We start from the raw sequence: 13,166 nt of genomic DNA, 5'->3' as shown, positions 1-13,166 counted from the left end.
CTCGAGAGATAACAACCTGCTGGGTTAGGCCTGCTCCCGGGTGGCAGAGGACAGGCCCAATCCCTAGGTGCAGCCCCTGGTCGGGCTCAGAGCAGGGCCGATTGGGGAGTTGGGGTGCCGCCCCTTGTCATGCACAGAGCAGGGCAGATTGGGAGGTTGTGATGCCACCCTCAGTCACACTCAGGGCAGGGCCGATGGGGAGGTTATGGCTCTACCCCGTCACACACAGAGCAGGGCCTGTGGGGGGGGGGGGGGCACTGCACCCTGTCATGCACAGAGCAGGGCCGATCAGGGGGTTAGGGCGCCACCACTGTCACACACAGAGCAGGGCCAATCAGGGGGTTGGGGAGCCTCACCCTGTCACACACAGAGCCGCAGGGCGATCAGGGGGTTTGGGCGCTGCCCCCTGTCACACTGATCCCACTGCCAGGAGGCCTCGCGGCTCCGCTGATCCCGTTGCTGGGAGGCATATTACCCTTTTGCTATATAGGTAGAGGCCTGGTGCATGGGTGGGGGCCAGTTGGTTTGCCCTGAAGGGTGTCCTGGATCAGGGTGGGGGTCCCCACTGGGGTGCCTGGCCAGCCTGGGTGAGGGGATGATGGCTGTTTGCAGCTGGTCACAAACCCTTCAGGGTGGGGGTCCCCACTCGGGTGCCTGGCCAGTCTGGGTGAGGGGCTGAGGGCTGTTTTCAGGCTGGCGAGTGACTGAAGCTCCCAACCTCTCCTTTTTTCTTTTTCTTTTTATTCTGGGCCAGCTTTAGCTCTGAGACTTGGCTCCAGCTTTTAGGCCTCTGCTGCTCAAAGCAGGTATCTGGTTTGTTTGGGTTCTATAATCGAAACACTGTTTCAACTCCAGCTCTGAGATCCCAGCTGGCTGAAAACAGGTTTCTGGGGCTTTGTTTAGCTTCTATATTATAACAATATTTCAAACTGCAGGCTCAGAGGCAGGCAGCGGCAGGTGGGGAATGTTGGAGTCCTCCGTCACTGAAGCAAGCAAGCCTCATGTTCACTTCAAGCTGCCTGGCTGCCGGTCGCCATCTTGGCTGGCAGTTAATTTGCATATCGCCCTGATTAGCCAATGGGAAGGGTAGTGGATGTATGGCTAATTACCATGTTTCTCTTTTATTAGATAGGATACTAGAGGCCCGGTGCACAAAAATTTGTGCACTGGCCGGGGGTTGGGGGGGTCCCTCAGCCCTGCTTGTGCCCTCTCACAGTCTGGGACCCCTTGGGGGATAACAACCTGCTGGCTTAGGCCTGCTTCCGGGTGGCAGAGGGCAGGCCCAATCCCTAGGTGCAGCCCCTGGTCAGGCTCAGAGCAGGGCTGATTGGGGAGTTGGGGTGCTTCCCCCTGTCATGCACAGAGCAGGGTGGATTGGGAGGTTGCGATGCCACCCCCAGTCACGCTCAGGGAAGGGCCGATTTGGGGATTGGGGCACTGCCCCCTGTCACACTCAAGGCAGGCCCAATGGGGAGGTTGTCGCACCACCCCCTGTCATGCACAGAGCAGGGCAGATCAGGGGGTTGGGGCGCCTTCCCCTGTCACACACAGAGCAGGGATGATCGGGAGATTGTGGTGCCATCCCCTGTTACACACAGAGCCGGCTGATCAGGGGGTTGGGGTGCTGCCCCCTATCTGGAACAGAGCAGGGCCGATGGGCGGTGTTGGGGCTCAGTCCCCTGTCACGCTCAGGGCAGGGCCGATCAGGAGGTTGTGGAACCCCCACTCTGTCACCAACAGAGCAGGGCCAATGCGGGGCGGGGGGGGGGGGGGTCCGCGTTGGGCACTGCCTCCTGTCACTCACAGAGCAGGACCAATCAGAGGGTTGGGGCACTGCCCCCTGTCACACACAGAGCAGGGCCCATGGGGGGTTGGGGTGCCACCCCCTGTCACGCACAGAGCAGGGCCGATCAGGGGGTTGGGGAGCTCCCCCCTGTTACACACAGAGCAGGGCCGATCAGAGAGGTGGGGAGCTCCCCCCTGTCACACACAGAGCAAGGCTGATTAGGGGGTTGGGCCGCCACCGCTGTCATGCACAGAGCTGGGCCGATCAGGGAGTTGGGGCACCGCTGCTGTCACACACAGAGCTGGGCCAATAAGGGAGTTGGGGTGCCACCCCCTGTCACCCACAGAGCAGGGCCTATCTGGGGGTTGCGGCGCCGCCCCCATGACACTCCTCCAGGGGCCGGGAGGCCTTGCAGCTCCACTGATCCTGGGGCTGGGAGGCCTCGTGGCACTGCTGATCCTGGGGCAGGAGACCTCCCAGCTCCGCTGATTCCAGGGCCGGGACGCATTTTGGCTCTGCTGATCCCGGGGTTGGGAGGCCTCGCAGCACCGCTGATCCCAGGGACAGGAGGTCTGCGGCTCTGCTGATCCCGGGGCGGTGAGGCCTTGCTGCTCTGTGACTTCGGGGCTGTTTGGCTTCGCTCCACTGCTTGGAGCCTGTGTATGCAAATTAACCGCCATCTTTTAGCTTCTATAATTGAAACATTGTATCTTTTGGAGCTGTTGCTTCAGGAGCTCAGAGCTGGGCGGTGGCAGGCGGGGAACCTTGGCTTCGTCCATCGCCGGGGCAACCAAGCCTCTTGTTCACTTCAGCTGCCTGGCTGCCGGCCGCCATCTTGGTTGGCAGTTAATTTGCATATTGCCCTGATTAGCCAATGGGAAGCGTGTCAGAGGTATGGTTAATTACCATGTTTGTCTATTATTAGTTAGGATACTCTTGATTTGTTTTTTTATGATCTTGTTTCCATGTATACAGGCAATTATAACCATAATTTAGGTGGGAAAAGATGCTTCTAGAATAAAGTCCACATTTATAATTAAAATATGACAATAGGTTGTTCAAAATAAAGAAAGAAAAGAAAATAAAACATAAAAACTAAGCATAAGAACTCAAGAAGTATAGCAGTCTGGGCTATTTAGTGTATGAGAAGTAGCCGTGACTCTTAAATAGCTACAGAAGTTATAGTTTAGTACCTGTTGTTCAAATGATTCTGACTCGTGAAGAAAATGTTAAATTCTGTTCATGGTGTTCAGAGAAGATAGAAAGTGTTTTATGGTTTAGGAAGATTCCAAAACAGAGTTTTTTTAAAAAAAATTAAAGAAAAAAGGTATTTAAATGTCAATTTCTAGAATATTTTGAGTTACATACATTTTATTGTATTTGCATTTTTTTCCTCCTCCTTTCAGTCCAAATTAGTTTTTAAAAAAATCATATGGAAATATGATCCTTAGGCACAAATACTGTTTCCATTAACTGCCAAACATGATTCACCCTTTATATATCTAATTTTAGCCATTCCACTGCTCAACAGTAGTACCTCCATACAAAATATTCATGACTGCCAAGTTTTGCTCTGCAATTACGTTCATCAGCAGTTCAGATGAATTATATGTCATGCCAAGTATGTGTTGCAATAAACCTGTAGTGTTTACACACACATCGTTGAGTAGTTGAGGAAGAAATTTTACTCTAAATTCTTTCTTTAATTTTTGTTGTTGAAATTATTGCATATGTCCCCCTTTCTCCTCCATCAACCTCTTCCAGCCCACACCCACTCCCCAACCCAGGTAAACTTTTTTTAATTTTTTTTTTTAATTTTATTGTTGACAGTATCACAGATATCTCCCATTTTCTCCTTTTTTGCCCCCCCCCCATCCACTCCCTGCCCCACCCCAGAACTTCCTTATGCTATTGTTTGTTTCCATGGGTTATGCATATATGTTCTTTGATTAACCTCTTCCTGTCTCCTCCCCACCACTCCCAACCCCTCACTGGGATCTGTTATTTTGTTCCATGCATCCATACTTCTTGGATCTATTTTGTTCATCTATTTATTTTGTTCTTTTGATTCCACTTATAAGTGAGATCATGTAATATTTGTCACTAATCACCTGAGAGATGCAAATTAAAACTACAATGAGGTATCACCTCACACTTGCCAGAATGGCTACCATCAATAAATCAACAAACAAGTGCTGGAGAAAATGGAACCCTCGTACAGTGTTGGTAGGAATACAGACTGGTACAGCCACTCTTGAAAACAGTGTGGAGTTTCCTCAAAAAATTAAACATGGAGCTGCCTTTTGACCCAGTGATACCACTTCTGGGAATATATCCCAAAGTATCCCAGAAAGAATATATACACTCCTATGTTCATAGCAGCATTATTTACAATATCTAAGATCTGGAAACAGCCCAAGTGTCTGGAAATCTCTTTATTTCTGCTTCAGTTTTAAATGATAGCCTTGCTGGATTGAGTAGTCTTAGATTCATGTCCTTGTTTTTCAGTACTTTGAATACTTCATGCCAATCCCTTCTGGCCTACAGTATTTCTGTTGAGAAATCAGCTGAAGTTCTAATTGGTACACCCTTGTAGGCCCCTTTCTATCTCTCTCTTGCTGCCTTTAAGTTCTTGCTTTGTCTTTAATATTTGTTATTTTGATTATGATGTGTCTTGGAGTAGGTCTCTTTGGGATCATCTTGATTGGAACTCTCTATATTTCCTGAACTTGGTTAGGAAAGTTTCCTCTCATTATTTCTTTAAACAGGTTCTCTATTCCTTGCTAAATTTCTTCTCCTTCTGGTATCCCTATGATGCTGATGTTACACTTCCTGTTGTTTCCAAGTTTCCTTATACTATCCTCCAGCTTTTTAATTCTTTTTTTTCTTTTTTTCTGCTCTAATTCTCTAATTGGGTGTCTTTTTTCTACTTTATCTTCCAAGTCACTGATTCAATCTTCTACCTCATTTAATCTACTTTTGATTCCTTCCACTATATTCTATATATATATATATATATATATATATATATATATATATATATATATATATTTATTTCAGAAAGGAAGGGAGTGGGAGAGAGAGATAGATGCATCAATGATGAGTGAGAATCATTGATTGGCTTCCTCCTACATGCCCCATACTGGGGATTGAGCCTGCAAATTGGGCATGTGCCCTGACCAGGAATTGAACCATGACCTCCTGGTTCATAGGCTGACATTCAACCACTAAGCAACAATGACCAGACCAACTGATTCTTTTTTTTTTTTTAATCATTATTGTTCTGATTATTACAGATGTTCCTCTTTTTCCCCCCATAGATCCCTTCAACTGGTTCCCACCCCACTCCAGGCCTCCCCCCGTCCACTGACCTGTCCATAGGTGTAAGCTTTTTGTCCAATCTTTTCCCACACCCCCCACAACCCCTTCTCCTCGAGAATTGTCAGTCTGCTCCCTTTTCATGCCCTTGAGTCTATTACATTCACCAGTCTGTTCTGTTCATCAGGTTTTTTATTCATTTGATTTTTAGGTTCACTTGTTGATAGATATGTATTTGTTGTCACTTTGTTGTACATAATTTTTTTATCATTACCTTTTTTTTTCTTCTTCCTCCTCTTCTTAAGGAATACCCTTCAGCATTTCATATAATACTGGTTTGGTGGTAATGAACTCCTTTAGCTTTTTCTTGTCTGTGAAGCTCTTTATCTGACCTTCAATTGTAAATGATAGCTTTGCTGGGTAAAGTAATCTTGGTTGTAGGTTCTTGTTATTCATCACTTTGTATATTTCTTGCCACTCCTTTCTGGCCTGCATAGTTTCTGTTGAGAAATAAGCTGACAGTCGTATGGGTACTCCTTTGTAGGTAACTAACTGTTTTTCTCTTGCTGCTTTTAATATTCTCTTTTTGTCTTTTGCCCTTGGTATTTTAATTATGATGTGTCTTGGTGTGGTCCTCTTTGGATTCCTCTTGTTTGTGTTTCTCTGCACTTCCTGGAATTGTAAGTCTATTTCTTTCATCAGGTAGGGGAAATTTTCTGTCATTATTTCTTCAAATAGGTTTTCAATATCTTGTTCTCTCTCTTCTTCTGGCACCCCCATAATTTGAATGTTGGTATGCTTGAAGTTGTCCCAGGGGCTCCTTACACTATCATCATATTTTTGGATTCTTTTTTCTTTTTGCTTTTCTGGTTGGGTGTTTTTTGCTTCTTCATATTTCAAATCTTTGCCTTGATTCTTGGGATCCTTTAGTCTGCTGTTGAATCTCTGTATATTATTCTTTATTTCAGTCAGTGTATGCTTAATTTCTGATTGGTCCTTTTTCATATCCTTGAGGGTCTCACTATATTTCTTGGAGGTTTCTAGAAGATTCTTGAGTAACCTTATAACCATGGTTTTGAACTCAATATCCAGTATTTTGCTTTCACTCATTTCTTTCATTTATGACATGTTTGTTTATCTCTGCATTTTAGCTGCTTCCCTGTGTTTGTTTCTATGTACTGGGTAGCTGCTAAGTCTCCTTGAGTTGATAGAGTGGCCTTGTGTGGTAGGTATTCTATAGGGCCCAGTGGCTCAGCTTCCCCAGTCACCTGAGGTGGATGCTCTTGGTGCACCGCTTTGTGGGCTGTTTGCACAGTCTTGTTGTAGTTAACCCTTGATTGCTGTTGGTATCACTGGGAGGAATTGACCTCCAGGCCAATTGGCTGTGATGACCAGCCTTGTCTACACTGGAAGATCTGTTGCACAGGAGACACCCTTATGGGGCAGGACTTGCTTCAGTGGGGCTTTGGTGCTCATGGAGTCTGTCCCTTGAGTGTGTCTCATATGGATGTGAAGAGTTATAGTCTGGTATGGTCTCACTCTGACCACTGGGTACACTGGCTCTTGGATCTCCAAGGAGGTGCAAAGTCGGCCACTGTCTGGGGCCACCCAGCAGAAGCTACAGAGTCATCTGCAGACTCCTCCTCTTTGTATGGGGTTTGTAAATGCCTAGACGAGGCCCAGCTGTGAATCAAGGCAGGCTGATGCTGCCAGGCCTTGGGCCTTCTTTTGGAAGCTCTGAGGCTTTCTGAACCCAGCTGCAGTTGGACAGGTTTTAGGCGAAGAAAGGACAAGCCATTCATATGCAAAAGCCTCTGCTCACAGCTTCGGTGGGGTTGTAAATTGAGTGGGGCATGGTCTATGGGAATCACCAGGGTGGAGCAAACAGCAATGGCTGCCAGTCAGCCCTGCACCGGAGAGGTCCCCAAGTCTCCCATCCCTCTGTGCAGGAACAATGATCGCTGTGAGCACCTCTGAGAGAAAGCTTCCCTCGCATTCCTGTCCTGATGCCAGATACTCCAGTTTCTCCCCATATGTGTCTGGGTCCCCCAGAGTCTCGCCCAGAATTGGAGTTCAGAGCAAGCAGAAGCTTGTATCTCCCTCCCAATTAAAAGAGCAGCACATCCAGGTGCCAACACTTTCCGCACCTCCACACCTCTTACCAGTCTCAATGCCCTTCCTTCACCTCTCTAGTTGTGGAACTTCCACTCAGCCTTCTTTCCCGTGGTTTTGGGTGGTGGTTGTTCTGCCTTTTAGTTGTAATTTTGATGTGGTTGTGAGAGGCAGCAAGTATAGGTGTTTACCTATGCGGCCATCTTGATTCCTCCAGGCCAACTGATTCTTATGTATGGTTTCTATTTCTTGTTTCATGCTGTTGTAGTTCAAACTAGGTTTCTTGAAAATATCACTAAGTTCCTTGAGCATCCTTTTAACCATTACTTTGAACTCTATATCTGATCATTTGCTTTCCTCCATTTTATTTAGCTCTCTTTTTGGAGTTTCTTCCTTTTCTTTCATTTGGGAGTGGTTTCTTTGGCTTCCCAGCTTCCTGTCCCTTTGTATTTGTTTTTATGTATTAGAGCTAATTGTTATGCCTGTCAGTCTTCATAGGGTGGTCTTATGTAGTCATTGTTTTGTGAAACCCAGCTGTGCAGTCTCTTAAATCTCCTGAGAGGGCTGCCCTAGGAATGACCCTTGTATGAGTTATTTGTTCTCTCCTGGTGTAATTTGGTCTAACCGACCTGCGTAGCCAAAAGAGCGGAGGGTTCTCTTGCTCTCCCCTCCGCTCCTTCACCAGCAGCAGTGTTAACATGTATTAGTTCACACAAACACTCCATCCATGCTTTTGTTCCGGCCCTCCAGTCCAGTTTAAGAACCCATTGTGGCCCTCGGGTCAAAAAGTTTGCCCACCCCGTCTAAGCTCTTCTAATAGATTATATTGGGAGAGAAAAAGACAAGAAATTTCAGTGATGATTTGATTCTTGAAACACCTTATTTTCTGATTTACGTTTGTATTTTAATGGAAGTTATTTGTGCTTGTGTAATCCCATGTAGAACAAATGAAGTATGTTCAGCTGAATTTTGCTGTAGTTAATTGATATTCTTGAAAGAAGCCAAGATTAAGCTTTTGGGAGATGTACATTAAGCTTTGAGGGCAGCCATTAAGAGCTAAGAGCTAAGGGCAGCCAGCAAGAAAACAGGAACCTCAGTCCTACTGTCTATTGATGTGACATATTTTGAAAGCTGATCATTGTTTTTCTTCTTTTTATCTACATGTAGAACATTTATCTGCATAACAGGTTTTAGGTAAAGAACCTTTGGGATCATTAACTTATCTTTTTTTCCCCTCTTCTAAATTTGCATTATAATTTTTTGTTTTGTTATTCTATCAATTTGTGTTATTTTGTTCCAAGAATGAACTTTGATGAATATTTAATCCATAAAAGCAACTTCACATTTCAAATTCTGTATATCTATTCATCTACTTACCTACATACCTTTGCTTTAATAAAAATATATAGCATGGAATCACTTTTAAAATATCTTTATAGGCTTTGGAAATACCTCTTAAAGCAATAAGATGATATGTGTGGCATTGAAAACAGAAACTATGTCTAGTCATTACTCCCTATGATGACTGAATGAGTTAAAGATGTATGGTAACTGAAGCTGTAATGGCATATATTTAGAAAGAAAATCTAATTTGCTACTTTTAAAAAATGTAGGTTGGCAAACGAACCTAAAATAAAAGTAAAAAAAGATATATTTTTTATTCCTGGATATGTGTTAGTTCTGTTACCATTTGCAATGATGGATATCTGTGGGACTTTATGCTATAAAATAAACTCTGATCAACGATATGGCTGTCTTTTCTCTTTTACAGTGTTTGCCGATTAAAGGCCTTGGATTTGTGCTCGGCGCCTATCAGTGCATTTGCAAAGCAGGATTCTATCATCCCCGAGTCTTTTCAGAGAACAATTTTCAAAGTAAGTGCTCTTTGCTTTTGTACATATATCTGAATACAAATATCTACCATTATTAATTATTCAGATTTTCTTTTAACCTTGTTGGAGTTGTATGGTTAAATCTCCACTGGTTTGGCATTGGCATTCTTTCATCGCTTAAGGAGTTTTTACTTTTGTTTGTCATCTTCAATATTCTGGAGTACCACAGAAATACGGGGGGGGGGGGGGGGCAAAAGTAGGTTTACAGTAGGTTTACAATATGGAGTTAATAAAGCTATTGTAACAATCATAACCTGGATGTCTTTTGTCATGCGAACAATTGTAAATCTACTTTTGCCCACCCCCGTATGTTTATTTTTTGGTGTATTTTAGTTTTCAATACATTTTAAAGGTCTGAAAATTCTGTAGTTCCTTGGTAAGACCAATTGGGATTCTGTATAAAGAGCTCTTGCTACAGAAAATTTCTATAACTAATTTTGCTAGTTTGTTTATTTTATTTATGAATTTGTTTATATATTACTGTTCTATGCTGAATAAAGAATTACCATGGAATTAACAGCTTAAAGCAACACAAATTTATTATCACCCAGTTTTCATTGGTTAATCTTCCAGACAGGCGTTAGTCTGATCCTGTGCTCAGGGTCTCACCAGCCCAAAATCAAGGTGCCATCTGGGATGTGATATGGTCTGAAGCTCAGGATCTCCTCCAAGCTCGTTCAGGTCATTGGCAGAACTAAATTCCTTGCAACTCTTTCCCTGACGTCCCCGTTTTCTTACTAGCTGTCAGCTTGGGCTTATTCTTAGCTCCTGAAAGTTTCCTCAGGTCCTAGCCACATGACCCTCTCACAGCACTGCAGCTAACCTTTTCAAGGCTAGCAAGACAATCTCCCCAGTCTGCTCAGATGGGGTTTTACATAACATGATGTAATCATGGGAGTTACTACTCTGTAATTTTGCTGTATAAAGTAACCTAATCAAAGGTTACATTCAAAAAGAGGTGATTATACAGAGTGTATAGCCCAGAATTAAAATGTGGTCATCTGGTTATTTTATTCCTACCCCAGAAAATGTCAGTGTTACAATTTGAATACTGATTTTTTTTTACTCTCCCTACAGATAACATAGTATTGCCAAATTGCTTCTAGCCTGCAACTGGATATAATAATTAAGAAGGAGATAGTGGTAAAAGAGGATGGTTTCATGGAAACTTAAAGTTTAGGGTTGCCAAAAATGAGCAATAGGTATCTTTTAGAATTAGATAGTCACCCATACGTCTTTGCCAGTCTCATTATTGGTCTGTATGGGAATTTGCATCTCTACTAGGTATAGTTCAAAGGTATATTGAGATTGAGACCTGAGTGTCTTATTTTGGTAGACATATATAGTTTGTTTTTTCTCTTGAAAAACATTATTCTTGGCCTTGAGACTGTTTACATTTAACTTTTAGGTTCTGTAGGTGAGTAACATTTTGTTCTCTCCTTACTCGCATAGTATAGAGTTCAGCTCATGTCTTGAGTGATAGTTGAGATAGGCCTGATTCTGAGATGGCTTTCAAGATTCCCCTCCCCTTAAGTGTGGGTGGGACCTGTGGATGCACTGGACAGACACTCCCTTGTTTAGGCTATGTTGTGTAGCAAAGGTGATAGCATAGTCACTCTTGTGATTACATTGCATTAAGTGTGACTCCTTCCCATAGTAGCAGAGTGTAGAGAGATTCTAGCACTGGCTTTGAAGAAGTAAACCATCTTGTCATGAGAGGGTTACATGGCTAGGATCTGAGGGAGGCCCTTAAGAGCTAAGAGCTAAGGGCAGCCATCAAGAAAACAGGAACCTCAGTCCTACAACTGCAAAGAACTAAATTCTTCCAACAGTCTGAACACTTGGAAAAGAACCCTGAACTCCAGATGAGAATATGACTTTGCCAAAACCTTAATTTCAGTCTAGAGCAAGTGTGTCAAACTCAAGCATGTCAAACTCACAAGGTTTAAGTTTAGATGGGCCACAAGAAAACAAAAGCTTCAATTTTCATAGAAACATAGGTTTATTTCTATAGAAACAAGCTGAATACAAAAGGCTGAAATGAGAATTGTTAAGATAAAATAATAGAACATTTTAATAAAAATTAATATTTTTATTGAACATTAACTTACTAGACACCAAATAACTGCACAAATTAATAATTGTAACGCAAATAAACTTATTTTTCTTGTTCTTCGAAAGCGAAATATTTCCTGTTGCACACACCAAACAAGTCAGTCCAAGACTAATTACATGGCAATCGGCTGCTAAAATATTCGCTCCTAGTATTAGTGGAGAGAAATGGTGCACCTGTGAGTAAGGTGTGTAAGGGAGATGAATGCAACATGATTATAGTAACCAGTCATTAGCGAACGTTGTACTTCATTATTAAAAATTATGTATAACAGGATATTGTAAAAATTAAGTTACAAAATTTTTATTAAAAAGTTCCTTACATACCGTTATATTGGCTGGGCCACAAAAATATTTGTTGTGGGCTGTGTGCGGTCCTGGGCCGCGAGTTGACATGCTTGGTCTAGAGTAGTGGTTCTCAATCTTCCTAATGCCGCAACCCTTTAATACAGTTCCTCATGTTGTGGTGACCCCCAATTTCATTGTTACAAATTGAACATAATTAAAGCACAGTGATTAATCACAAAAACAATATGTAATTATATATGTGTTTTCCGATGGTCTTAGGTGACTCCTGTGAAAGGGTTGTTCAACCCCCAAAGGAGTCGTGACCCACACGTTGAGAACCTTTGGTCGAGACACCCTGAGCCCAGAACCCAGTTTCACTGTGCCCCACCTTCTGCTCAACAGAAATCTGGAAATAATAAATAGGTGTTTTAAACCCTTAACTTTCCAGTAATTTATTATATAGCAATAGAAAACTAATACAATAGCAATGATGATAGCATACTTCTAGGATGGATATGCTTTTCCTTGCATGTATGTGTGTAGCAAACTATGGCAATACTAGAGCTACTTTGGCATTTTTCACATTTATGGTCCAGTCATAACATATGATTCAACACTGAAGGATTAAGGAAATAGGTTTTAGCTTATGTTCTGTGAAGGTATTTTGTATTTGGTTTAACCCACATTTGTTCTCAGCTCCCACTATGTGACTGAAATAAAACATCTAAATATTGTAGAACCAGAGAATGACTATACCATTTGCTTATCACACCACCAAGAGGAACTAGTTAACCTTTAACAATTTATCTTTATTTAATTTGCACACTCCTACTTTCTTCCTTATTTTGAAAGCCAGTGTTTTTCCCTGGACTTACTCTCTCTAAGAAAAGGCTGCCCTGAAGGGGGTGTGACCAGCCTGAAATGGCCCTCAGCCCCTTACCCAGGCTGACCAGGCACCCCAGTAGGGCCCCCCACCCTGAAGGGGCTGTGGTCAGCCTGAAAACAGCCCTCAGCCCCTCACCCAGGCTGGCCACACTCCCATGGGGTGAGGGTCCCCACTTAGGGACTTCACCAGCCTGCAAACAGCCATCAGCCCCTCACCCAGGCTGGCCAGGCACCCCAGCGGGACCCCCACCCTGATCTGGGACACTCTTCAAGGCAAACCAGCCAGCCTCCACCTGAGCACCAGGCCTCTATCCTATATAATAAAAGGGTAATATGCAAATTTACCCTAACAGCAGAATGACTGGGAAAGACTGGTCACTATGACACACACTGACCACCAGGGGGCAGATGCTCAATGCAGGAGATGCCCCCTGTGGTCAGTGCACTCCCACAGGGGAGCTCTGCTCAGCCACAAGCCAGGCTGCCAGCTGCCAGCACAATAGTGGTGGCAGGAGCCTCTCCCGCCTCCTCAGCAGCGCTAAGGATGTCCGACTGCAGCTTAGGCCTGCTCCCTGCTGGCAAGTGGACATCCCTCAAGGGCTGCCTGGCTGCCAGAGGGATGTCTGACTGCCAGTTTAGGTCCGATACCCTGGGGAGCAGGCCTAAGCCAGCAGGTGGACATCCCCCGAGGAGTCTCAGACTGCGAGAGGGCACAGGCCGGGCTGAGGGACCATCCCGAGTGCACAAATTTCTGTGCACCGGGCCTCTAGTCT

At 44.1% G+C, this 13,166-nt stretch overlaps 1 protein-coding gene across 1 annotated transcript in view; it reads left to right on the top strand.

The window, feature by feature from the left end:
* GPR158 (G protein-coupled receptor 158) overlaps positions 1-13,166 on the top strand; it is a 383,045-nt gene that overhangs the window by 196,269 nt on the left and 173,610 nt on the right. Inside the window, exon 3 of the mRNA XM_036344876.1 lies at positions 8,988-9,090. Within this exon, the coding sequence (XP_036200769.1) occupies positions 8,988-9,090 (103 nt within the window). The remainder of the gene's footprint in view (positions 1-8,987; positions 9,091-13,166) is intronic.

Source organism: Myotis myotis, unplaced genomic scaffold (assembly GCF_014108235.1).
Source record: "Myotis myotis isolate mMyoMyo1 unplaced genomic scaffold, mMyoMyo1.p scaffold_m19_p_1, whole genome shotgun sequence".
Taxonomy (NCBI): Eukaryota; Metazoa; Chordata; class Mammalia; order Chiroptera; family Vespertilionidae; genus Myotis; species Myotis myotis.
This window is presented reverse-complemented; position numbering and strand designations above follow the sequence as displayed.